The sequence below is a fragment of the Cricetulus griseus genome, chromosome 3, assembly GCF_003668045.3.
Source record: "Cricetulus griseus strain 17A/GY chromosome 3, alternate assembly CriGri-PICRH-1.0, whole genome shotgun sequence".
In the NCBI taxonomy this organism is placed as follows: domain Eukaryota; kingdom Metazoa; phylum Chordata; class Mammalia; order Rodentia; family Cricetidae; genus Cricetulus; species Cricetulus griseus.
In genome coordinates this window covers 100913542-100940610 of record NC_048596.1, presented here as the reverse complement: position 1 = coordinate 100940610, position 27069 = coordinate 100913542, and the positions used below count along the sequence as shown (strand labels likewise).

Below are 27069 nucleotides of genomic sequence, written 5' to 3'. Positions count from 1 at the left end.
TCAAATCAGTTAGCAAAAGCAAATAATCTGTTCCATACAAGTACTTGAGAAGAAAGGACTAGCATAAGGTATCAAAAGCAGTTCAAACAGCCCTTCCAGATTCTCAGCAACAAAGACTTTTCATGACTCCAACTGATATAATAAGCTGATTAAAAACTTAATAGGCTAAGAACAGTTTTTGTTTGACTTTTTTAAAACGCTGTCTCATCTTTCATTTGTTTTGTATTGAAATAGGGTCTTATTATGTAACCAAGGCTGGCCTGGAACTCACTGAGTAGTCCAGCCTGGCCTGGATCTACAGATGCTACTGCCCTTTGCCTCCTGAGTGCTGGTATTACAGATGTGTGCCACCATGCCCAGCTTAAAAATCTTTTCTTGTTTTTGTTTGTTTGTTGTTAGTACTGTTGAACCCAGGGATTCACACATGCTAGGCAAGTGCTCTACCACTAAACTATATCCTGAAGTCCTAAAATAGCTTTCTAAAAGAAGAGTTTTAATAACTCACTTTATCAAATATAGAATGCCACAAAAGGCCACATCAGTATTGCATCTATATAAAATATGCAAGTGAAAAAGATCTCACAGGCAATATTCAATAAATATAATAAAAATGTTAAGAAAGTTATGTTGGGACTTTTTAACATTTTAAAATTTTTATATTTACAATGCTATGATGTTTACATTGGCTTTCCAAACAAAGTATTCATTAAAAACTATGAGATCTAGCTACACTTCTAAATCAGGGGTAACTAAAGAAAACTTCAGTGCCATTTCTCCATTACTAATCTTTTAAAGCAAACACATAAAACAAAACCCTGTCATAGAGAAAATTAAGAATTGCATTTTTTTTTTTTTGGTGTAATATGATAGTTTATCTTGACTGTCAATTTGATAGAATTTAGAACCTCCATGGAAGCAAACCTCTGGGTATGTCTGGAGGGATTTTCCAGATTAGGTTTAGGAGGGAAAAGATCTACACTGTTCCACAAGCTCTGATCCTAGACTGAATAAAAAGGAGACAGGAACCAAGCAGTAGCATTGTCCATTCTCTGCTGCCTCTCTAAAGACTCAATGTGACCAGTTGCCTCAAGCTCCTGCCACTATTACTTCCCCACCATGACCTTCTAACTTCAGTCAAAGTAAACCCTTTCTTTCCTAAATGGCTTTTGTCATAGCAACAAGAAAGTAACTAATATAGGTAGTGATTTAAACTAAGACATTAAGGAAAGAAACAGATGTATGTATTTAGTAGCTTTAAGTAATTCTAAGCTTCTTTATCTTAGAAAGAAATTAAAATTACAGTATTTGGGCATAATTAGCTAAGTAACTTAACTCTCGTGGCTAATTTTTAATCTACAAAATAAAAATCAATTGGAATATACCTCATAAGGCTATTGTAAAGATTAAATAAATTTGTAAAGCACCTAATACATTTCAAGAACTCAGTAAGTATTGTGGAAATACTTCTGAATATAATGAATCATAAGCAGTGAGGTTATATAAGAAAAATTATTTCTAATATTACTGATAAACCATAATCCTGTATAATGCCCATGCAGAAAGAAGCTCAAAGAAATAACACAAAGAAAAAAATACATAAAACCAAAGGATAATTCTATGCAGTTCCATGCAAATCAACTGATAATCTGGATCAAATAAATAACATTTCAAGAAAACATTACTTCTCAAAACTGACCATGAAAAAGACAGCAAATCAAATAAACAAATTTCCAAACAAGTTTTTAAGAACTCTAACCCTCTCAGAAACGGAGAGGCCTAGAAAGCGACCGTCCAAAGGACAGTCATTTTAATGCACCTAAAACATTCTGGAGAACCATGCCTAGTGTGATGGTATAAGGAGCTCTCCAATCCACATAATGGAACTAATGCAGCCATCATTAAAAGGCTCTGGCGCCACAGGTAAAAGAACTGACATCAAGTCTGACCACCTGAGTTGCATCCCAAAGACCCACAGGGTGGAAAAAGAGAACCCATTTCTGCAAGGGGTACTCTGACTTCGACGTGCACATAATGGCACACATGCATGCACACACATTTGCTCTCACACAGCACGTGTGCACATACATACATGTACACACAAAACATAAATAGAATGCAATAAAAGAAAATGCTTTGCTGTGCTTTGAAAGAAAATGGCCCCCAAAAGGGAGTGTCACCATTAGGAGGTGTGGCCTTGTTGGAGGAAGTATGTCACTGAGGAGGCAAGCTTTGAGGCCTCATATATGCTCAAGCAACACCTAGTGAGACAAACCACTTCTTGTAGCCTGCATGTCAAGATGTACAACTCTCAGCTTCTCCAGCACCATGTCTGCCTGCATGCTGCCATGTCCCAACATGATAATTTACTAAACCTCTGAAACTATAAACCATCCTATTAAATGTTTTCCTTTATGAAAGTTGCCAGTCATGATGTCTCTTCACAGCAACAGACACCCTAACTGAGACACTTTGGAAAGGGGGTCTTATGGCAAATAGCAAACAAAGAAACATGTACCCAACCAAACCAAAAGTTCAAGTCAAGTTCTGTGACATCTGAGCCTGTACCATTTTTCTTTCTCTTCCCTCAGCTCAATAAATTGGTGATTCTACTCCAAATTGCTACAGTCATGGAGTGCAAGGCCCTTTTGTATAGCTCTTAGCCAGAGGACATTTCAGGAAAAAAAGAACTTCAGCTTATCCTCCTCACACTTGCTTAATGACAACTAAAATACCACAGAGAATATGTCCTATCTATAGTAGAATCCACTAGAAATGAATACCAAAAGGACCACCAAAAAAAAAAGAAAGAAAAAAAGAAAAACCCAATAACAGAAACAAGCAAACAAAAAAAAAAACAAAAACAAAAAAAAAAACTCTGAAACATTTGGAAATAAAACAGCATAATTATAAATAAATCAAAGAGGAAGTCCCAGGGAAGGTTTCAGAACAAAAATTGTAAGAAAATGACAATATATAAAAATACACAGAATGCTGACAAAATAATTCTGAGGATTTATCAAAATATAGCTATATAGATATAGTAGAACTAACTGCTAAATAGATAGAAAAAAAAAGGTCTTTAATCAATAATCCACATTCCAGTCTCAAGAAGCTAGAAAAGCAAAACAAAACCAAATGGGGAAAAATAATAATGAAACCAAAAACTGAAAAAATAACAGAAAATGCTTAATGAAGCAAAACTTTATTAAAATTTTAGAAACTCAATAATATTGAAAATCCCTAGAAAGCCTGACAAAGAAAAAGGTCATTAGTATAGACCTTGTAACCATGTAAAGGATAATAAGGAACTGATAGTGATAACTATCCATTTTGACAACTTAAAAATGAATAAACTTAAAAATCATAAACTACCAAAACTCAATGAAAATGAAACACTTAATCCAAATAGTTTCCCTACCATTAAAAAAAAAGTGAGTTCATAATCCAAATGCTCCAAAATTGAAATCTCCAGGCCCAGCAGATTCATTGAAGTCCATCAAGTATTTAAGGAATTAATACAAATTTTCCCTAATCTCTTCTAGAAAACGGAACACTTCAAACTCATTCTGAGGTCAGTAGTACCTTGATAACCAAACTAGACAAAGACACTGCAAAGATAACTATAAGACAACTATATATCAACATCTCCCAAGGCAGGGGAAATGTTCAGCAGATAATCTGAGGGACTGAGTTCAGGTCCCCACCATACACATAAATGCCAGGCACATGTGGTGTCCTGCCTATAACCCCAGTGTTCTAGAGTTAACAGTTGGAGACAAGGGATCCCAGAGCAAGCCAGGTAACTCAACTAAACAAATTGGCAAGCATTGAGTTCAAGTGAGAATCCCTGTCTCAACTTAGGAGGTGAAGAGTAATCAAGGACACCAGCATCAACTTCTGCCCTCCACATGTACTTGTACTTGCATACATACACACAGAAACCTACACACACATCTGCACATACTCGCATGTGAACATGATCTACAAATACATTAAATAAATAAATAAATAAATAAAACCTCTCGTGGACAGAAATAAAAACCGAAACCACTGATGTATAAGAAAGAATTATATACCATGACCAAGCGGGGCTTATTTCCTACATGTAACTGGTTCAACAGAAAGTTAACCCACGTGATTCAACATATCAACAGCTAAACACAAAATGAAGTATCTGGTGGTCACAGCACTTGAACATGGAAGAATAGTTGACAGAACCTAACATGTAGTCATAATGAAAGGAAGGAAAGTGGAAATGCCATGTCCTCAACTCAAAAAGCACTTATACAAATCCTGTAACAGGCCTCACACTCAACATTGAAAGACCCAATGCCTTCTACTCAAGATTGAGATCAAGACAAGAAAGTCTGTCCCAGTCAATCCTACTTATTATACATTCTAGTTAGTGAAATAAGACAAAAAAGAAAGGAAAGAAGGAAATGGGGGAGGAATACTGATTCATGGAAAAGAAGAAAAACCCTGCCTTATTTACATATGACATAATGAAATACCTCCTGCATACATAAAAATCCCAAGAAATCTATGTAGATACTCCCACAAATAATAAAGTTCACCAAGCTAGAAGGATACAAGTTCAGCAACATGTTTACATACCAACAATAAACATGTGAGATGGAAATTAAAACCATGAAACCATTTAAAGTCACTCTAAGAAAATCAGACATTTAGGGCTATAGGTTAGAAAACATTATAGGCCATTTCCTACTGGAAACCATAAAACACTGAAGATCTAAATGGGAAGAAATACTATGCAAATGACCCACAGGAGCAGAAGAACAGCAAATTGAGGATACCCAGCAGACCTCATGCACATTTTCCAGTTACCTGACTCCTGTTTGATCTGGATGGTCGGTTTGATACCGGGTGGCAATGGTGACTGCTGAGGTTGCTGCTGCTGAGACACTGAGGAAGGCTGGGCCACTGGCTGCTGTGTCTGTTGTTGCACTTGATGTAACTGCTGCTTAGGAGACTGCTGATGCTGTTTAGGAAACTGTGCAAGAATTTGGGTAGGGGCACTCACTAAGCTTTTGGGGGAAGGAAGTCTTGTAGATGCCATTTTGATTGCTGATGTGGACACACCTAAAGAAAAGCAAAGATTTAGGAAGGGAGAGGGTGGGAGGATCAAAACAAGGAGGATTTGAACCATTCCATCAGCCAACTAATGTCTTGGGAACACAAATGTTCAAATGTAAAGTCAAGTGTTATAAAAAACAACTATTAAGTAGACTAATTACAGTGCCCACTCTTGGATATTGTCTTGCTTCATTAACAAGCTTCTAATTTTTCTGTAACCATCTTACTTATTTTCACTGTAGTTTAACTCTGTTACCATTGCTGGCTGCTAGTCTAATTTCTTTCTTCATTTCTAACAAAACCATGCTTTTTTTCCCTTGAGAATCCACATTCCTGGGCATCGGCATACACCTGATGGAGGCCTGTCCCTAAGTCAGTTTTAGAGGGCAATTCCCAATTGATCTAAGCTTGCGATGGTACTCCATTACTTTTCCTGGCAATAGGGTAAAGCTGGTTATAGCCATCATGTTATGAGAGGAATCTTTTCCTTAGGAAGACTACACAAAAAGGAATTTTCTCTTCTCCCTTTGGATATTTTCATGACTGGCTATGATGCCAACAATGTATTCATCTAACCAATGGTGGAGGGAAAAAAAATTCCTTGTTGGTTCAATGATGATTCACCTAAATTAATTGAATGAAGTATTCTGTCTTATGAACTTCTAAAATAATAAAGTTTCTTAAAAACCAGTAAGTCAATCAATACTTGTTTATGTGCAGTCATTCATTCAATAACTCATCACATTTTGCAAATAAATTCAGACACTAATCCAGTCAGACTCCAGAATCATTAATTTATTGTACAGTTGGATGCCCAAAAGAACACAGGGAAGACCACTAAATCAAACATATTAGTCTATCTTTGGAAGAATTATGAATGAAACTACATCAGTAATTTTGACTAAATATGTGCTATGGTTTGAGTATATACCAGAGCCCATGTGTTGATGTGTTCAAATTTAATCCCCAATGTAAAGTCTTAAAAAGCTAGACACTTCATCTGACTTAATGACTATAGTTTAGAAGCAGAGCCTCTAGAATACCATTAAGACTAAGCAGGGTAGTCAGGGAAGAACCCATGACTGAATATTAGTGACTTTTTAAGAGAAAAAGAACTCAGAAAAGGCACACATAAGCACACCTTGTCTCTTGCCATGTGACTACTATGCACTATCTTGAAGCTCTAAAGCAAGAAAGTCATCACAAGATACAAGTTCTTGATCTTAGATTTTCAAACCACAAGCCAAAAATAATAAATCATTTTTCATTCTAAAACTGCCCAACCTGGCCAGGCGGTGGTGGTGCATGCCTTTAATCTCACACTTGGGAAGAAGAGGCAGACGGGTCTCTGTGAGTTCGAGGCCAGTATGGGCTACAAAGCTACACAGAGAAACCCTGTCTCCAAATTCCAAGACAAAAACAAACAAAACAAAAAAGAAACTGCCCAACCTGAAAGGCTTCATTATACCAAATTGAAGAAAAAAAAAAAAAAAAAGACTAATCACAATATAAAATAGTTAAATGCTGTAATATGAACTTTAGGGAAAGAATGACACCCAAAAACCCTTTTAAAACATCAGGGCATAAAACATTTGCTATGCAAGCTTGACAATCTAAGTTTGATCCCCAAACCCACATAAAGGTGGGAAAATAGAATCAACTCCACAAAGCTGTCTTCTGACCACCACACTATATAACACATGCACACCTATATGTACACATAATAAAGTATAAAAGAGATAATACACACATAAAAGTTAAGAGTACTGCTCATGTTTTGTGTGTTTAAGGAAAACAAGCAAGAATGTTAAAGTTTCAATTAAAAAAAAATTAGACATTATTCTTGGGCTGGAGAGATGGGTCAGCAGAGAAAGGGGACTGCCGTGCCTGAGGACTTGAGTTGGAGCCCTAAATCCACATGGTAGGTGCCATGACTGCATGCCCCCACAAATATATACAAAAACATACTATAAGCAGCATACTATAAGCTGAAGCAGGCTCAGGGTAGGAGAACTAATGTCAGGAAAGGAACTCATGAAGTCCACAGAAAACAAGAGGAAAAGCATAAAACGAAAGAAAAAAAATTCTTACAAGAAATGGTGGCAACAAAATAAAAAATTCAATCAACCTAAGTAATATCAATGACCCATTCATTAGTTTTTGGAGAGCAAAAGAACAGAACTGAGAATCATCCAAAAAGCTAGTTATAGGTTTCAATCTTGAGCAAAGATTTGGAAGAATCAAGAAAGAAGCAGTCCTCTAAAACTAAACTACTTTCAAATATACACAAAACACACCAATTCACACTTCTCTCTATGATACCATCACCAGACTTTTAAACACCAAATTACAAATTCTCATTTCCAAACATCAAAGTGCACAACAGTATGTACAATATGCTGCTAACTTTCATCTGAGGAAAAGCCTAAATAAATATGTGTCTATTTGCTTCCAAGGTTTGTTGTTGTTGGTTTTGTTTTGTTTTTTTACTTGCTTTTTTGTTTGTTTGTTTTTTTTGTTTTTTGAGGTAGGGTTTCTCTGTGTAGCCCTGGCTGTCCTTGAACTCACTCTGTAGACCAGACTGGACTCAAACTCACAGAAATCCACTTGCCTGTGCCTCCCAAGTACTGGGATTAAAGGCATACAGAAATGAATTTAGAAAGGAATGGGGGTGGGAGGAGGACAGGACAAGGTGTAGGAGGATTTACAGAGAAGAGAAAATTGGAAACACTTCATTCTCAAGCTAAGGGAGGGTGAGCAGGCAAGTCATCACTGACCTCACACTCACATATATTTCCCCCCCCCCCCCCCCCCCGGTCTTCAAAATCCCTCCACACAGGGACAGAATTAAATAGTGGCCACCACTCACCTTGTGCTACTGTTGACATGACCACGGATGGTGTGGAAGACACCACTGCTGTTACTGCAACTGTACTAGAAACAGGTGATGATGTAGAACTGCTGTTGCCACTGCTGCTGCTGCTGACCAGAGAGGACTGTGATGCAGTTATAACAACAGGTGGCTTCTGAGTTGTGGAAGCAATGACTGATGTTGGTACAAGTTTAGTGACTGCTGCATAGTTATGGGATTTGGAGAGAATGTTGGGCACGAAGGTTGAACTTGGTGATGTGGTCACTATAATAACCTAAAGGAGGAAAAATAAGTTATTTTCATGTACATATTATATACTATCAATGTATTTAAACTCATACACAATTTAAAACTAAGTTTTGCAACAGGAAAAAACAATTCAACAGAGAGGAATATACAATTAATTAAAAGTATATTAACACTCTCCTTTACCAACAATAATCAAAACTACCTAAAAACACAAATTTTCAGCAAGTATTTTAAGAGGCAATGTTCAGTGTTGTGCATGATGTGGCTCTGTAAGTATCCCAATATACCATACACCATTTAGGGGATAAATCCACACCATCACATGAGAAAGTAATCGAGATTTGTTCACTGGTAAATACTTATTGAGCATCTACTATGTGCCAGGCATGATTCTAGATGCTGAGGATAGAAGAAAGAACAAAACTTACTTGCATGGAGTTTACATTCTAATGCAGAGAGAAATAAAAAATATATGTCATGTAGAAACAAGTGGAAAAGACAACAAACCAGGGTAAAGAAAAAAGAATGATTAGAGTTTAGAATTTTTTTTTTTTTTTAATGACGTACTCAGTGAAGATCTCCCTATAAGGTGACATTTGAGCAGAAACCAGAATGAGGTCAGAGTATGAACCATGTGCTGTTAACACTTAGAAAGGCACTCAGTGGCATGGGGAGTAGGAAACAAAGGCTCCAAGACAAAAGCAAGCTTTGGATACTCAAGAGCTTTAAAGATCTAACGGACAGATTGGCATTCATAAAGCACACAACTATTGAGAAGTAATGGAGGACTAGAAAATGTAAAGTCATGTCCTTTCATATGATGTGATGCAAGTGGCACCACTTCTCTGTGATCTTCCTCCATAAAGTTCATAACCCTAATCTAATAAGGAGAAAAACATCAAGCAAATTCTAGGAGTGGGGCATCTTACTAAACACCTGGCCTGTCAAAAAAAAAAAAAAAAAAAGAGGAAAATCTGAGAAACTTTCACAGTGAGAGATATTTAAGGAGACAGAACAGGTAAATATAATGTGGCATCCTGGATGGGAATCCTGGAACAGAAAAGGACAGTAAGTAAAACCCAAGGAAATCCAAATAAACTATGGACTTAAATTAACATTAATAATGCATTATTACTATTAATTAAAACAATGCATACTAATAAAAAATATTAACAGAGAAAGATGTATAAAGTAAGCAACTTCTTTAAATTTTCTGTAAATCTAAAACATCTAAAAAACTGAATCTGTTTTTTTTAAAGTATCTATCTGCTAGATGGAAGCTACAGTAGGGCAGTAACAGTAGATGTAGCCAAATTAAGAAGTTCTTTTAAACAAGCAGAAATGGTAGTGACCAATGTGTTGGTGGGAGCTGTTAATTACACCTTACAGGTGAACTAGCAGGGTGCACTCCTAGCCTGGCATAGAGAATAGATATAAAGAGAGAGAAGTCAAGGTTTAGCCAGTAAGAGACTTAGCAGCAGTGCATTTCACAGAGACTCGTACTGAATAAAAGACCCATGGTCAGAATCACCCAATAGGTTGAAAAGAGAAAGAAAAGCAGTGCAGAAAGCCTACAGCAAAGAAGGTTAAAAGCAGAAGCTGGATCAAATATGAAAGCCAGACTAAAGTATCTGAATTTCATATTAAGAGCAATTAAGAAGCCATGGGAATATTTTTAAGCACAGAAACAAGATGCGATGTCTATTTGTAAAAAGATCATTCTAGTTGCCATGAAGTAAGAGGCAAGAGTAGAAGCTACTACAGTAGGCCAGAAAAGAAGTGACAGCAGTTTCTTGGGCTGGGGTGTTAGCAGAAAGGGAAGTGACCAGATACAAATTATTCTGACAAGTAGAGAAACTAAAACTTGTGGATGAATGACAACAGCAGGGTTCCTAGAGAGGAACCAAGGAAAGTTCCCAGAGCTGATATATACATGGGCTTATTTATTTGTCCCCAAATCCCATGACACAGATACTATTATTATCCCCATTTCACAGTAAAGAACACATGCTTTGGTAGCATGCATCACAATTTTATTTTGGAGTGAGTAAGCAGTGCTATAGTGATACCCAGTTCTTTCACTAAAACTACTTGTGCCTACCTAGGACAGAACAGATTGTTTTGAAAAAATCCAAAAAGCTACAGAAGAAATTCTTTTTCAGCTTTACATTGGTCCTAAAGAAAGTCTAAAGTTAAATCAGTCAAAAATTTTCTGAGTGAGTTTGTAATTGGTATCTACATCAAGGAAATATAAACTATATCATTACTACATATCTTCAGTGTAACAATTTAAGACATTAGTACTTGTCCATTAGTTTAAAGAGTCTGTTGTTTTAGCAATCAAGACATATCTTAACCAGCAGACATTTGTAGAAAGTTGGTCAGTACAATCACAAGCAGGCTGGATTAGCAAACAATATGCAATATTATTGAAAACAACCAACTGAGAGGTAGACCAACATGGCAATAGGGTCATAAGCTTCAGAGTCAGATGAGCCTGCACTTAGATCATCTTGCCTCTGCCACTTTCAAATGACAGGCCCCTGGACATATTAAAATCTTTACATTTTATATTTTCTATAATATAATTTATATTTTCTATAAAATAGGGATAATAATTCCAACCTTATAAAATCATTACAAGGATTAGATGATATGTGAAGCATCTACTAGGCACATAGCAGTTGGTCAATAGTTGACAGTTAACAAATGGTACTTACTAGAAGCTTACTATTCCTATTTAATGTTAGATGGATATGAATACAGCATTGTAGATCACTTCTATCCAGAAACGATATTGAATATACTGTGTTTGTTTCATTAGAAACATTTTTTCTTTCCCTGCCTAACTTTGATATCCCAGAGTATACAAAGAATTCACAGCTACCAGACCCAAACTAATTAAGATACTAAAGGCAATTGGGTTTCACTTTTGTCAATCCTGAACCACTAGTCACAGCTTCCAAGAGGCACAATGCTGATGACTGTGGTACAAAAGAGGATTTCTCAGGTTTGGCAGGAAAGTATGCCATAGTTAATTAGCAATGTTGGGCATGAATGGGCAAGAGAAGTGTGCACACTTCAAATATTTAAAATTTCAGAATGAAGGCAGGATTATAACATTAAGAAAAGAATAAATCTAGGATCTTTAGAAGCATATTTTAGATTACAGATACAAATGATAAAACATAGTTTGAGATTTCAGTACACAATGATTTCTGATCTGTAAAGGGGCTTCCCAAACTAGAGTTCCACCCTGGAGAAATCACTTACACTTTAAAGTTGCTTATTACAACAGGGGAGATTAAAAGGTTTTGAAGCCGAGTGAGCCACACAGTGTTTATTCAGGCCATAATTCAAATTACTGACCTTCTAGCACTCACAAAAACTCCTTAAGAGTGCTGGGACTTGCACCCTAAGGACAAAATGAAAAATATCAATCAAGCACATGAAAGCATAAAGCTATATTCTGTTGCTCTGTTTGTATCAGTGCTGTATCAAGGTTGTTTTAAATGAGGCATATTAACATACGTGGAAATGTATCTACGCTGAAAATGCACAACCTATTTAAATGTAAACACCGTTTACAAAATCAGAAACAATTAAACTTAATGTAAAGTCACTTTACCTACAATAATTATTTGATAAGATGACTTAAATACAAATTGTGAGAAATCCAAGGTAAATATAATATGACAACAGCCTTGGATAAAGTTATTTTTTAAATCCAATTACCCAGAAAACAGAAAACAAAGCACAGAAAGTGTATTTATTAGTCCTAACCATACTCTAGTTGTCCAAAAATCTTTAAAAATAGATGGCAGAGAAGAAATGAAATAAGAAAGCACAGTTTTACAAGTGGAACACAGTAGATGCTCAATAATTATTTGTGGAATAAATGAGTCTTTTTTATTTAATTTGCCTTAAATGTTTGGTTTTGATTTTTTTTGGGGGGGTGGGGGGAGAGGGTTTCTCTGTGTAGCATTAGCTCTCCTAGAACTAGCTCTCGTAGACCAGGATGGCCTCTAACTCACAGAGATCCACCTGCCTTTGCCTCCTGAGCACTGGAACTAAAGGTGTGTACCACCACAGCCAGGTTTAAATGTTTATTTTTTTAAACACAAGTAACTCTAAATTTCTGAATCTGAAAATTCACCACATGACCTATATATGACTTTGGAAATAAATGTGCCTTCTTAAAAGCATGAATCTGTCTGACAACCTCAAATATTCATTCTCACCTCAAAATCATGAAGATAAAAACAAGAGTAAGGAAAAAGAACAAAGCATTCAGACTCCACTTACAGAGAATCCTATCTGTTACAAATGGTTTTCATGTAAATCTACCAAATTAGAAAGTTAATAATGTTAGGTTACATTTATTAAACACTCATTGTATGGACTATAATTATTTTCAGTGAATAATCTTATCTAGTTCTCCTGGTAACTCTTAAGGAAGTGCTATTATTACTTTTGTCTTAAAAAGAAACAGATTCAAGCAGTTAGCAATGGGCTAGTGACCCAGCTCTGTGGGAAAATGCTTGCCTAAAATGACCAGATAGTACTGGAGTCAGATCTAGTTATGTAGATGTGTATTGATTTGTTCATTTATTAATTCATTCATTCAACAAATATTAATTAGCATCTAGCACATGCCAAGGCATTGTTCTAAATACTAGGAAAATCTAGTGATAAACAAAACAGAGATCTAAACTAACCTCAGCAGTCTATGGGAGAAACAGAAAATAATTTGTAATTTATAACATCAACTACTTAACAAACATAATGAATTAAAACGAAACATACACTAGTAACAAAAGAATGCAGAAAAAGATGTAGGAACTCTTATAGCTTTCCTACCCTATTTCTTGAATACCAAAATCATTTTTAAATAGTTGAAAAGAGAAAAGAAATAGCCGCAAGATCCAGCAATCAAGGCAGTAAAAACATTACTGTAAGATTTAACAACCTGTAGGAGAGAGAGAAAGGGAGAAGGGGAGGGGAGAAGAGAACATAAGGGATCAGGACGGTCAAGTTGGGAGAAGGACAGAGAAGAAGAGCAAGGAAAGAGATACCTTAATAGAGGGAGCCATTATGGGCTTAACAAGAAACCTAGCACTAGGGAAATTCCCAGGAATCCACAGGGATGACCCCAACTAAGAATCTAAGCAATAGTGGAGAGGCTACCTTAAATGCCCTTCCCCTACAATGAGATTGATGACTACCTTAAATGCCACCCTAGAACCTTCACCCGGTAACTGATGGAAGCAGAAGCAGAGACTCACAGCTAAGCACTAAGCCAAACTCCTGGAATCCAGTTGCAGAGAGGGAAAAATTATGAGCAAAGGGGTCAAGACCATGTTGGGGAAACCCACAGAAATAGCTGACCTGAGCAAGTGGGAGCTCACAGACTCCAGACTGACAGCTGGAGAACCTTCATAAGATCGAACTAGGCCCCCTGAATGTGGGTGTCAGTTGGGGGGCTTGGGCAGTCTATGGGGCCACTGGCAGTATTTATCCCTAGGGCATGAACTGCTTTTGTAGCCCATTCCCTATAGAGGGATACTCTCTCAGTCTAGATGGGGGAGGGCGGGGAGGGGTGCACGCCTCAGTCCTGCCCCAAATGTGACAGACTTTTTTGATGATTCCCCCATGGGAGGACTCACCCTCTCTGAGGAGTGAGTGTATGGGGGGTGGGATGGAGAGATGGTGGGGGGAGTGAGAGGACAGGAGGGAGAGGGAACTGGGATTGGCATGTAAAATAAGATTTTTTAAATTTAAATTTAAAAAGTAATAAAAAATAAAAATGATTTAATAATCTGAAGCATATTCATATCCATTGTTGTCAAGCTCAGAAAGCATAATAAAGAACTAAGGATGATACAGCTCAGTTGTAGATTACTTGTCCAGTATATATACAAGATCCTGGATTCCAACACACACACACACACACACAGGAAAAAAAAAGGAATAACCATAACACAATGAAAAAGTGGCATTCAGAAATGCTTACTTGAAATCAAGTAAAAATGCAAACCTTATGTTCAATAAACACTGAGATCATCAAAAATAGTTAATTTCAACATATTAATGGATAAGCTTTAGTAAAACAGTGGATTCATATACTTGGAATATTTCATTATTATCAGCAAATTAGTGAAATGCTAACTTCCAAAAACACGCTGCAAAGCAAAAGAGCTCCAATTTTCTAGGGGCAAGCTCTGTGTCACAATACTCTATCTCACATAACCAATCTACTGATCTGACATTACTCTTGTCCCTGAGATGAGAAAAGACTCAGAAACACTTATTATCTCAGGTACCACAGCACCCATTTACTCCAAAGTACTGGCAGCCAAGTTTATAATACTCAAAGCAGGAAACTAGAAGATTCTTGCCTGATGAATCTGACCACCCTAAGGAAAAGTAGCAAAAGGACAGAGTAGTTAATATGTTAGCTTCATATGTAAGATGACTGCCAGATACTTAAGGAAAATCCAAAAAGAAAAACATCAAGTAATAAAATGAAATAACAGGTAAGATGAAGAGCATGAAAAAAGAAAACCAACCCGAAAGACTTATGAATATAATCAAAGAATGCAATCATCCTACTAAAAAGCAGAATGTTATTTTTAAAAAGGAAAACAAGGAACATCTACAGAAGAAGGAAGAATTATTAGAAATTTAAAGTATAATGGTTGCCAAGTATATTAATGCATGCCTATGATCCTTAGCACTGAGGCATTCAAGATCAGGGAAGGCAGCATAGGTAAGTCAAAGGCCAGAACTAAATAGTGAGATGATTTCACCAAGAAAAATAAAGTATGATAGCAAAAATGAGCAATTCCATGCAAGTAATATAGGATGCTGACCAAGGGTACAGAAAATGATGATATGCATTTACCCATGTTAAGCTCTCTTCTAACAGCTTTACATATATTATTTATTATATCCAAAGACCTTATATAAACGCTAGAATTTTTTTGCCCTCTATTTCACAGAGAAACCCTGGATATAGAGTTTAGTTTCCACAGTCAAAAAGCTAGTTGTGATGATATTTTGTTTATGATCTAATAAAGCTTGTCTGAAGATCAGAGTGCAGAGCTAAGCCACAAGATAGACTCACACACTAAGCCACAAGTTACCCACACATCTAAACCATTAGTTAACCATAGAGGACAGGCAGTGGTGGCTACACCTTTAATCCCAACACTCAGAAGCAGATGGATCTCTGTGAGCTCAAGGCCACCCTGAGCTACATGAGAGTGAGGCAGTCTACAAGAGAAACAGAGCTCACACCTTAGATCCCAGCACTAGGGAAGTGAAGACAGGAGTTAATATGGCTGGGCGGGGAGAGAAATGTGAGGCAGGAGGACACAGAAACGCATGGCAGTTTGAGAGTTCGTAGAGACAGAGGCAGTCTAGGCAGTCTGAAAGAGTCTGAGGAGCAGTGGAGTCTGGAGATGCAATCTGAGGGCAGGATCACCCCTTTGGTCTGAGATAGAGGTAAGAGCTAGTGGCTGGCCATTTTGCTTATTTGATCCTCAGCTTTAACCCCGATTTCTGTCTCTGGGTTTTTATAACTCATGCTATAGTTAGTGGCAAGCTGGAATTAAAATCAAGAAAGTCTAGTTCCAAAACCCATACCCCAAGCCACTATGCTACAGTTGGGGCTGGATGGAAAATAGGAATGAGCAGTATGAGAAAATTAAAGGATCAATTCTGGAAGTCCCAAATTCTCAGTAAGTGATCTACAAAGGAAATGTAGAACATCAAAGAGTTAATCCAAGAATTTGTGAGAACTGAAGGTATGAGTGTACAGGATAAAAAGCTCTAACAACACAATCTAAGGGTCATGAAGTACTCTAAACAGAATTTCCAAAGACAAAATTAGGAGCTAAAAAACAGAATGGCACTGAGTATCTCGAAAATATTAGAAGCTAGAAGCCAAGTGAAAAATGTCTTCAAAACTCACAGGGAAAAAATTTCCTTTGTCTACACAGAGTTTCAAAAAATTTGTCAGCCACTAATACACTGGGAAGCTACAAAAGACATACTTTAGCAAAATAAATAAACTAATAAAAAGGGAAGAACAGAAAGATGCTAAAAAGTAAACCCCGGAAACACAGGTGTAAAATAAGCCTCACATCATCAAAATCTCGACAAGTGTGAAGACTGAGGATTGCAAGAACATGAAATTGACAGAATACCAGTGACTTGAGGTCAGAAATGAATGCATGACAGAATGCAAATAATAAAAAGGAAAGTAACAATTATTCACTTACTCATATCCCTTCTTTTTCCTAAGAAACACTTAACTCTACTGGCAAAGCAAAAGCTTACTTCCTAAACATAAGACCACATAAACAAAGACTTTGAAACTTTTCTAGTTTGTTTCAAAATGGCATTACAATTATCAAATACAACGAAGCAGATCTGCTGTCACCTTAAGCAAACCATTTGGCACCTAAGCCTCATCTTTAAAAAGTGAGTAGTAATACCTAACTCAATGTTTCATGTGCAGAATTAAACAAGAGATGTTAGCATTCCCAGCATAATGCCAAGTACACAGTAAGCACTTAGCACATGATCATCAACTCTAAATCGTACTACATGAAAGAGGCAGAATGACTGAGACCCCCTCCACCACATACCTTCTGTGTTGTTGTGTTTGTCGTCTGTGTTGATGGTTTGGTGAAAGTTATTTTCACAGGTGACATGTGGGGTGGCAAGGAGTTGGCAATGCTCTGCATGATGTTGCTCATCTTGGGACTGCCACTCACAGGCACAGTGATGGTTTTTGAGACTGGAACAACGGCCTTTGGAACTTCTTTCAGAACCACAGGAGAAGAACTAGAAGAGTTTGTTCGCCTGCGTTTTCTGGGTTTTTCATCTTCATCTGAACAGCTGACACCTGAAAGACAATGACAGTATTCCTACTTATACAAAACTAGCATTGCCTCTTATACTTTATTTTTTTTAATATTTATGTCATCCTTTGCCTCTCCCTTTCTTTTTTTATAATTTATTTTTTATTTTATGTGCATTGATGTTTTGCCTGCATGTGTGAGGGTGTCAGATCTTGGAGTTACAGAAAGTTATGAGCTGCCATGTGAGTTCTGGGAATTGAACAGGGTCTTCTGAAAGAACAGTCAGTGCTCTTAACAACTGAGTCATCTCTCCAGCCGGTCTCTCTCTTTTTTTATGCCCAATCTACCACTAAGTTCTACAACTTTCCCTCAGAAAATTTGTCTCTCTGAATACCCACCATCTTTTCCTTAAACTACTACTCTATTTGGAGCTTCTTGTCTCTTGCCAGTATTTTATCAATTACCTCCTAAAAGACGCCCCTGCATCTTCCTATTTCTATTCTACACTCGTCTATGCTACAGCAAGTCAGAAATTTCATAACTGAGATGCACAGCCTAAAATTCCCTAAGTCTGTATTTCCCTATCTTCCCCAAATCCCTACCAGAACAAAATTCAAAGACCCCTATCTTTACAGGCACACATTACCCTAACCTTGTGCCCCTCTTTTGACCAACTTAGTTTCTCACCATTGCCCAAAAATGCTTCTACACCCTCTTATCTGAGTCTGTATATCATTTTTTTCTTTGAAGAACACCACCAGCCTCAAAGACCTATTCTTCACCCTACTATCATCACCCTGTAAGCTACCTTCTCAGTGAAGCCTCCCCTTCCTTGATGCAGCGCTAATCCACCTCTCCTCTGAGCAGAAGTACATAAAGCACTTTGTACATCTTCTTCTGTACTACTTACCACATGACAATATAATGGTCTCCACATCTCCCATATTAATGACCTCTCAGACAAGAATGACAAAATCTAACTTTTGTTTCCCTGGTATAGTGACTTGCACAAAGTTGATGAATGAATAATAAAAGCTAACATTGTCTTTGAGTATAAAATGATATAGTTATTGTAATTTGCAAGTGCATCAGTTTATGAAATAGTTTCTTTGTATTTGAGATTCACGAAGAGTAGTTTTAAAAATGATTTTAGCATTGGTTAAATCTACAGAAACCTGAGATGAACTTAATAGTCCATGATTATTAGCATTTTTATAGCCTAAAAACCTCAATTCTTTTGTAGATTTTTAAAAATTCATATGACAAATAAACAAAGCAACATTCATGGGAAATTTCTACAGAGCACACATAAAAATTACATAGCATGACTCATTGAATTGATGTTAAAATGTGAGTCTTTACAACTTCAATTTTTAGACTCTATACAGGATTGGCAGTGACCTAGAAACCTGTCTTAAAAAGGCAAATGTCACCTCTCAAATCTATAAGGAAATAAAATTTATTAGTATATTGAGACCAATTAAAATCAAATACTAATGATAAAAAGCAAAGCTAACAAAATAAAATACAAAACAACTTTTCCCCCCTTAGGGCTAAAATGATTATTATTTCTTTCTGAATAATGCACAGTAGAAGGCATAATGAAACATCTGAAATATTCCAGCTGGTAGTGAAATTAGTAAATCCCTACATTACTATTGCTTCACATCAAGAACAGAGAAAGCAAGGGGAACCGAGATAACCACACAGAATAAGTGAATTCTGTGTGAATGTCCTGTAAGGGATTTGCTAGATATGACACAACACTCTTTGGACTTAATCACTTAAGTCCTACAATGTACTGTTTTATGTTTTAGTTCATTATATTATATTTTGTACAAAACAACTTTTAAAATAAAATTAAGAGACACTGATATAAGAAAAATTGGACATTAAACTGTTCTGTAGAGACAGGTAAGGGAGCACAGCAGTTACCCAGCACTTGGGAGGCTAAAGCAGAAAGATCACAAGTCTGAGGCCAACCCGAGCTACACAGTGAGATCCTGTCTCAGAAAATACTATTGTTCAGAACAGAGTAGAATTGGGAGTTTAAAACTACAAACAAAAAACATTTTTAAAGATTATGTCAAGTAGAAATATAAAATGTAGCCTCTAGAATGAGTCACACATGTAAGAGCTGGATGACACATGGAGTAATTCAAGAAAACACTGCAAAGACTGGAATTGTAAGAAAACATCAATAGTCACATAAGGACATGCCTTCAGTTCCTATTCATGTCTGTGTTCCACAGGAATCAATCAAAAGATGAATGCCTAAAGGACAGTACTGTGAAAAGGCAGATTTCCACAGAGCAAAAAATGATGGCATTTCTCAAATGCCAGAACTGACAAAAGTGCAAATACTTAGTCGTATACACAGATAAGAAGTCTTTAGAATATTCAAACACTAAATAACCACTGAAAAGAGCATGTTCCCTGATGATTGACTCCGGAAAAGTAGATCTAATCAAAGCCTAGACTGCAGCATTTTGTCCAGAGTGCCTGGTAACACTGAGACATCACTTACTTTTGACATATACAGTACTTCCACTTGGCAAGACAACTACACTGGAGGCAGGACTGGCAGGTCTTGGAGACTTAACCGTTGCTATGCTGCCACTTGGAACAGGGGTAGAGGTTGGGGTTGACGTGGTACTTGTGTAGGAATAGCAAACCACTACTGAAGGAATGATAAAAAAAAAAAAGTTTGCTGTTAACTTTCACCATAACTGTCCAGACATATAGAGAAATTACTTTTATTGCAGGCCAACCTTATCATTTTCATGTGATCAGAAACTAGATGCTAGTACGAGGCACTAGACTCAAGGGTTAAAGACTATTTTGAAAAGCGATTAATGGGTCTTCCCAAGTATTTACCAGCTCATCAACAGGTAACGGGGAATGGAGAAGAATGGAGATACAAAGCCATCAAGTTTAAAACTATTCTGAGAAAAAGGAAAATCACTTCTCATAACAGCAAGAACTGGACAACAGACACAAACCTGAAATTCTCTCTAATACCAATAGCAGCACCAACAATGTTAACTTTCCCTAACCACAGCAATTACCAAAGCACTTACAGGAGGAGAAACAAACTAACTCTTTTGTCATTTGCCAACCAAGTGGTGCAACAATAACTAAAATAATGATGACATCAAATTTCAACCTCCTTATCATTCAATGAAAGGACACAACACAGGAACAAATACTGAGTGCCAGATACTCAATCTTTTCCATCATCACCAACTCTGACAATACATCCCCCTTTTAAAGATGAGGAGCCTATGGTTTACAGATGGTAAGACTTGGTAAGGTCACAAACCTAGGAAATGACAAACTTAGATCCAAACACCAATTTTACTATTAGAAACCCAACTTTCTTCCCATTCTACCAGCTAGTAAAAGGAGAAGGTAAAAGTAGGAAGAGAGGAAATATAACTGCCAACAATGAAGAAAACAAAAATCCAGTAGAGGCTAAGTTTGCACAGATAACTGCCTCCCTGAAAATATAGCTTTCTTTGGCATAGAGCCGAGCCTGGCTGTCTCACAGTATGCAAAGGCCACCACTAGACAAGACAAAGCAATTTCTCAAAGTAATCTGGCAAATACATAGTCTTCAGAATTGCTTTTGATCCAAGAATACTCTCAAACTTATTATCACCTTGGTAAGAGAATTTAAAGATTGTCTAAAGCATGTCAATTGCTAGATTAAGTAACAACAAGCAAGTGCTCATTGACTGGAACAGAAAGGCTACATGTACCATTTATGCAAAAAGACAAAAATAGTTTTATTTTGTGGAACTATCAGTTCAACATCTTTTATCCAGCAGGTATTTCTGTCATCTTGTTTATTCTCTAATGTGATTCACTAAGTCCTTCCATTCACATCTACCAAGAGACACTCACAAGGCATGATAGCTCATGTCTGTAACCTCAGCAGTAATGAGTCTGAAATGAAAGGACTACCTCAACCTGAGTCCAGCCTGGGTTACAATGTTTGGTTTAGTCTCAAAACCAAACCAAAACAAACAAGATAAGACAAATGTCAGAAATTCAATCTAAGAAAACTTTTTCTGTGGGGCTGGAGAGATGGCTCAGAGGTTAAGAGCACTGACTGCTCTTCCAGAGGTCCTGAGTTCAATTCCCAGCAACCACATGGTGGTTCACAACCATCTATAATAAGATCTGGTGCCCTTTCTGGCCTGCAGGCATACATGCAGGAAGAACACTGTATACATAATAAATAAAAAAGAAAGAAAGAAAACTTTTCTGTGATTAATACAATTTTCCCTTTGAAGTGAAGAAATCCAATTTTGATGGAGATTGAAAACCTGGCAGTTTCTAGTTTCAGAATCAAAGACATACCAATCTCATAATTTATAAAAATAGATGAAAAGTCCTGAGAAGAATTTTCTCTAACAGCAGTATTCCTACTTACCTTCTTTGCTTGCTGTCTCTGCAGGCACGGGAAGGGATGCATTGTGCTGGACAGCTGCATTGGCCACAGCATTTGCCGTTACAGTGAAGGCAGTCTGGGGAACCAGTCGGGGCATCAGTGGTACCAATCTACGCCCTTCAATGGACCATTCTGAAGAACTATTAGGTCCAGACATACTAAACAAAAGAGAAAATGCTGCTACAAGGGTTCGCACTTGCTAAAAATGAGTCAAACAAACAACATGACTTTTTAAATGATAAAAAATACCCTGAATTCTGGAGAAGATTCATTTTAAGCAAGCAAGATCAAATTTAGGTACAATTAAATTCAGGGAATGCCACACACTAAGGTTCTTACACACATTATTCTGTAATCTGAATAACTATAACTATGAAAATTTTTCTATGCTTTGAAAATAAAAATTGGTATTAGTTTTATGAAATTGGGTTTCACAAATGAAAACAAATATTTCTACTAATAAAATTAACTTTTAGAACTTAATTTTGTAATTATACCAAGAAAGTAAAAGCACTGATAGTGTTAAGAATCAGACTTTCCTGACAGTTAAAAGTGGAGTTCAATGAATCTTTGCAAAATTTTCTAACTGCCCGCATGGCCAGAGATTCTAAAGGCTTTCAAACACAGTAAACTGAGGCAGTAAACGAGAGGAATTAGTAAGATGGAAAGCAGCTGTACACAACAGCAGGTGTTGCTGATAATATTCACTGTATTTTTATATTATCACCCTTCCTGTTTAAAAAAAAGAGCAGAACTAAGGACGCTAAAAGAAATTCACCACTATTTCACTTTATTTGTATGGTGTACCATGAACTCTACCTAAAAAGCACTTGAGGCAACTGGACCCTCTCTCTAAGACATTTTTAAGACTCTCTGCTTTAAATCTTGAGCAAGTTTTGTTTCAGAAATAGGACCAGAGGTTAAAATATCAAAAGACAGTTGCCATATCTCTCACTTGGCTTCATGAAACACCCTAATGATTAGTGTCAAGGTTTAAAATTAATATAGAAACAACTAATTTCCTTCACTAAATCAGAAATATTTCTTCAAGTTTTGTGAAACCACAGATTCTAAAATAAATAAATAAATAAATAGATAGATAGATAAATAAATAAATAAATCACAGATTCTACAGTCCAACCTAGAGCTTAAGATTCTATATCCAATGATTCTTCAGATTTAGGCAGTGTACCCCAAAGCCTTTGTCAGTGGGCAAAGGAACAATGCCATGATAATGATGATGAAAGTGATGGTGTTGTTAAAATCAACTAAGAGCATGTTACATATCAGGCATTGCTCTACATAGCTTACATATGTTAACTCAGTTCCCTCAACAATCCTATAAAGTTGACAGTATTAGCATCTCCACTTTCTAGAATAAGAAACTGAGTCACAGAGAAGTTAAATAACTTGCTTAAGGCTATACAACTAATAAATGTCTCCTTCAACAAGTATATATCATGCTTCCATAATTATTTGTCATACCATAAACATAGAGAATAAAAGCTTTCTAGTGGATTTTATGGGCAGATTTTTCTTTATACCAATTGAGCAATTATTGTCTAATTACTGCCAGCTTTTGCTGCAGGGAATAAATTACAACTTAAAAGGTATTTAAAACAGGCGTGATAATACATGCCTTTAGCCTTTAATCCCAGAACCCCCTTAGCAAAAGCAAGAAAACTGAATTCAAGGTCAGCCTGGTTTACATAGTCAATTCCAGGCCAGCCAAGGAAGGAAGGAAGAAAGGTAGGAGAAAAAGGATATAAGTTGAAGAAATTACTAGAAGCTGGCAAATCCAGTTAGGTTACTGAGAAAAATATATTCTTTTGTAATTTAAAGAAGTCCTACATAAGATAAGGAAAGATGGACTTCCTGAGACCCCACTAACCTCACAAATTTATGTCATAAGCTCCATGTTAACACTAGTTCAAAAAAAAAGAATAGTACAAACAAGAAAAAGGCAGAAAAGTGTTATTACTAATTGTTAAATGAAAATGTTCTAAAAGCTAGCGTTTTCTATAATAGCACTCTATTCTGATATCATTTTATTAGACTATCACTGATAAACTTATTTAGTATGCGTTTACCACACAGATAAAGTGATTTCTACACTTACCTGGTGTATTGTTTAAATGGTGGCAGAAATTATGAAAGATTAATAATATGAAGCACGTGGACATATGCTACTGAAAAGATGAAGCTTGCAGTACAGAAAGACACAACTGCAACTTTTAGGAAGAACTGAAAGTCTTCCAAATGTCCACTCATGCAAGCATGCTCAAATATTAAATGAATGAGAAATAAAATATCATGTTAGAATTAGGTCGAAAGTTCCTCCTGGCTTAGCGACAAGGTTGTAAATATGTGGTAGCTGCACAAGTCATCTAAGAGAATTTATAGATTAAACATTGTACCTGAGGGTTCACGGGCCCCCTCAGTTTGTACACTTGCCTGCCTCTCTAGTCATCCAAGGAAGATGCAAATCCTGCTCTGAGAAAGCCACATACTAATGAGCTACAGTTGGCAGCAGTTAAGAAAGCTACATGGTCACACAGAAACACAGTATCCTGGGAATGCCTGATAGTTGGCAGAAGTGCAGAGATCTGATATTCCAAACTATCATTTTAGTCTAATTGTAGAGACAATGAGGACAAAGAGTAGCCTAAGCAAAACTCGTGAAGCATTAATATTGTTATAACTAAGAACTCAGTTAACTATATCAAATGACAAACACCATCCCAGTCAAGCCTTGGAGCAGAAAGCCTTTACTTTGGTATGGTTTCTTTTGGACCCTTACTCCTTTTGTTCCCCTTCTTTCCTGCTCAATTTTCTCAGCTTTCCCATCACCTTTCAAGTTCATTCCTTCTGAGCTACACAGCAACTTCAAGTGGGGGAGGAGGAGGAGAAGGGAATGCAGTCAGCTAGGATGCATTCCTCTAGCTGTTTTTGCAGACTAAAGCCCTCATAGGTCATCTCTTGGTCTCCACTGCTATATCCAAGGGCAAGAAAGTGTACAAATCCTCATTCCCTGACCCTTGGGCTCAACAAGTAAATGCAGTATCTAGTCAAACTAAAACCACAATATAAAACATTAAAATCTGAATACAGAAAGACCTAAGAAGGTTTGTTTTTAAAAAAAAAATTATATACTGAAGTATATACTCTTTTCAAAAAAAGAAATTCATATATTAAAGAAATCAGAAAGGGCAGGGTGTAGAAACACAGTGGAAAGAAGCCAACTCTCAATTATTCATGCTAATGGAGAGAGGAAGGAAAGGGAGAGGTCAAACAGGTTAAAGAAATCCACATACTATCCAAAAAATGTTTTAGCAAATACTAGTAAATTCTTGCACCAATTATTTTTCAAGCCAACTAACAAGTAGTGAAATGAGTTATAAGAATTTTCACCTCCTCTCCCTTCCCACCCTCTGACTAGAGATATTCCCAAGCAGCAAAAATGGCTAAAGGTGGGGCAGTATTAGGAAGGTGAGGAGGGAAAAGAAGGAGAAGCAAGGGGCATGGTTAATTCATAAATGGAGTATGTGCCCCTGAATAATTGAGAGCGTCAATTTGGAAATAAATACAAGAAAAAGCCTGAAATAATAATAACCTATTTGCATACCTGTAACTTGGTCTTTCACCCAAATATAAGGATAAATTCATTCTTAAAAGGGGAAAAAAGGAAAAGGAGACTAAATAAATGTTATCCTTTAAGAATGACACTGATGCATCAACTTACAACTCATTGCCCCACAATACCATCTGAACACTTCTAATGTATTCATTTTCTACTTTATTACCTAGCAGTTTCCTATCACCAGTTCCCAAATTAGAATTCAGACCCAGTTTAAAGCATTCCAATTCAGAAGTCTGAAGCAAATTCAAAAAGGAACACATTAATTTTGAGTGAGTGTTTCAAATACATTAGCCTGACAACTAAATACTAGTTTCTATTCTCTAAAATTTCTAAATTTCTACAATGCATACCTACCACGGAAGAAATCTCAGACTTACAGAACAAACAGCAAAACATTCAAACTACACTGTTAAAGAGATGAGTACCCCATTCTATGTGTTAAGTAAAATGAGGGACAGTGAAGTACAAGAAGCCAACAGAGCTACGTAATTAATTCAAATTCTGACAAATGCCTTACGTCGTCACATTATAGTAATGCACTGAGTTCTTTTTCCTTTAGTTTAATGTCATATTAAAACATAAAAATTAAAACAAATAAATTACACTTTAACTTCTTACGAAATGTTTCTATTTTCACTGAAAGGATTACTTTCTAGTCCTTCTATTCTTCTGGTCCTTCTATTCTTCTGGTCCTTCTATCTCTCTGTAACTAATGGTTGACTCTGTTCTCAGTCCTCTGCCACCCTCTACCCAATCTGTCAGCTATAATGATCTGGAAACAATTTTATAAGAAACCTTTATGATTTTATTGTGTTTTCTTTTTAAATTACATTAAGTTTTATTTATATCTCTTAAAGAACATATATTTTATAATTTTTTCTGAATCTCAAAATAGCTGAAATAATTAGAGCCATAAAAAATTGTAATGCCTATTTATAAAGCAATATACATATCAAATACCATTACAAGAAATCTCTAAGCACCTTTCAATTTAAGGAGCATGCTATTTGGTATTGAGCTGTGCTTCCAGTGGTCTTTGATTATACAGAGATTACCTTGTAATAGGATTTGACCTAAGTACTTTAAGCTTCCCTAACAAAATGCAAAACAAAAACGAAAAGTAACCAATGGAGTAAACAGTATTCACTATAGGCAAGGTCTCGGAGTATAAATATATTAAGATAAAAGACTCAGGGACCTGCCACACAAAAGGAAGACTGTCTCAAAACTACTTTATACTACATCATTTAAAAAATCAGGGGTGGTAGACTAATGGCTTACTTATGTGCAATTGTTGTTAACCGTTCATCGTTTACTGCTCTCCGAACTTCAGCACGGTGGCGTTCTGTTGAGATGCTATGAAAAAAAATAGCCATTATAGAACTCTGCCAAGCAGGCAGCTCTTCTCTATACTTTTATTAATGTTTAAGTCAACATCTTTTGGGGGCTGAGGATTACTTTGCCTAATGTGTATCTTCGCATGTTTCAAAGTCACAGGAAAGATTCCATACTGATTCTGTGTAACTGAGGATTATTTATCTGGAAATCTCAGGAACACAAATCAGCCTGGTATGCAGATTTTCCCACTGTAGAACAGCAGGCCATGGTAAGACTAGCAGTGCTTCCTGTTAACTAGACATGGAAACAGGTGCTCAATGAGGACCTCCTTATCTTATGACTGCTGGCAGAAGGACTGGGCACTTAGAAGAAGGTCTTCTAAGCTCATTCTGAGGCTTAAGGGTCTAATAATTTTATGTTCAATGAATATAATAAAAGCAGTAAGAGTGGCAAGATAACATGTTTCTTGTGAATACATGCAATGAAACGTGACTCAACTTCAGCTAGGTGCCTTCTACATTATGCTACCAATGGTAAGAATATGCGTATG

At 36.6% G+C, this 27069-nt stretch overlaps 1 protein-coding gene across 22 annotated transcripts in view; it reads right to left on the bottom strand.

Moving 5' to 3' along the window:
- The window catches only part of Emsy (EMSY transcriptional repressor, BRCA2 interacting), a 103050-nt gene that overhangs the window by 64912 nt on the left and 11069 nt on the right, over positions 1-27069 (bottom strand). For 13 of the 22 annotated variants that reach the window (XR_003483832.2, XR_003483833.2, XM_035442372.1 and 10 more), the window contains exons 4-10: positions 26463-26537; positions 25167-25208; positions 21524-21699; positions 19613-19765; positions 16870-17129; positions 7964-8240; positions 4846-5100 (exon numbers count right to left, since the gene is read on the bottom strand). Coding sequence is in view for 20 of the 22 variants with exons in the window: in XM_035442372.1 (XP_035298263.1) it covers positions 4846-5100; positions 7964-8240; positions 16870-17129; positions 19613-19765; positions 21524-21699; positions 25167-25208; positions 26463-26537 (1238 nt within the window). In the remaining 2 variants the exon portion in view is untranslated. The remainder of the gene's footprint in view (positions 1-4845; positions 5101-7963; positions 8241-16869; positions 17130-19612; positions 19766-21523; positions 21700-25166; positions 25209-26462; positions 26538-27069) is intronic. The other 9 variants (XM_027407730.2, XM_027407731.2, XM_035442369.1 and 6 more) reach the window with 7 other exon arrangements.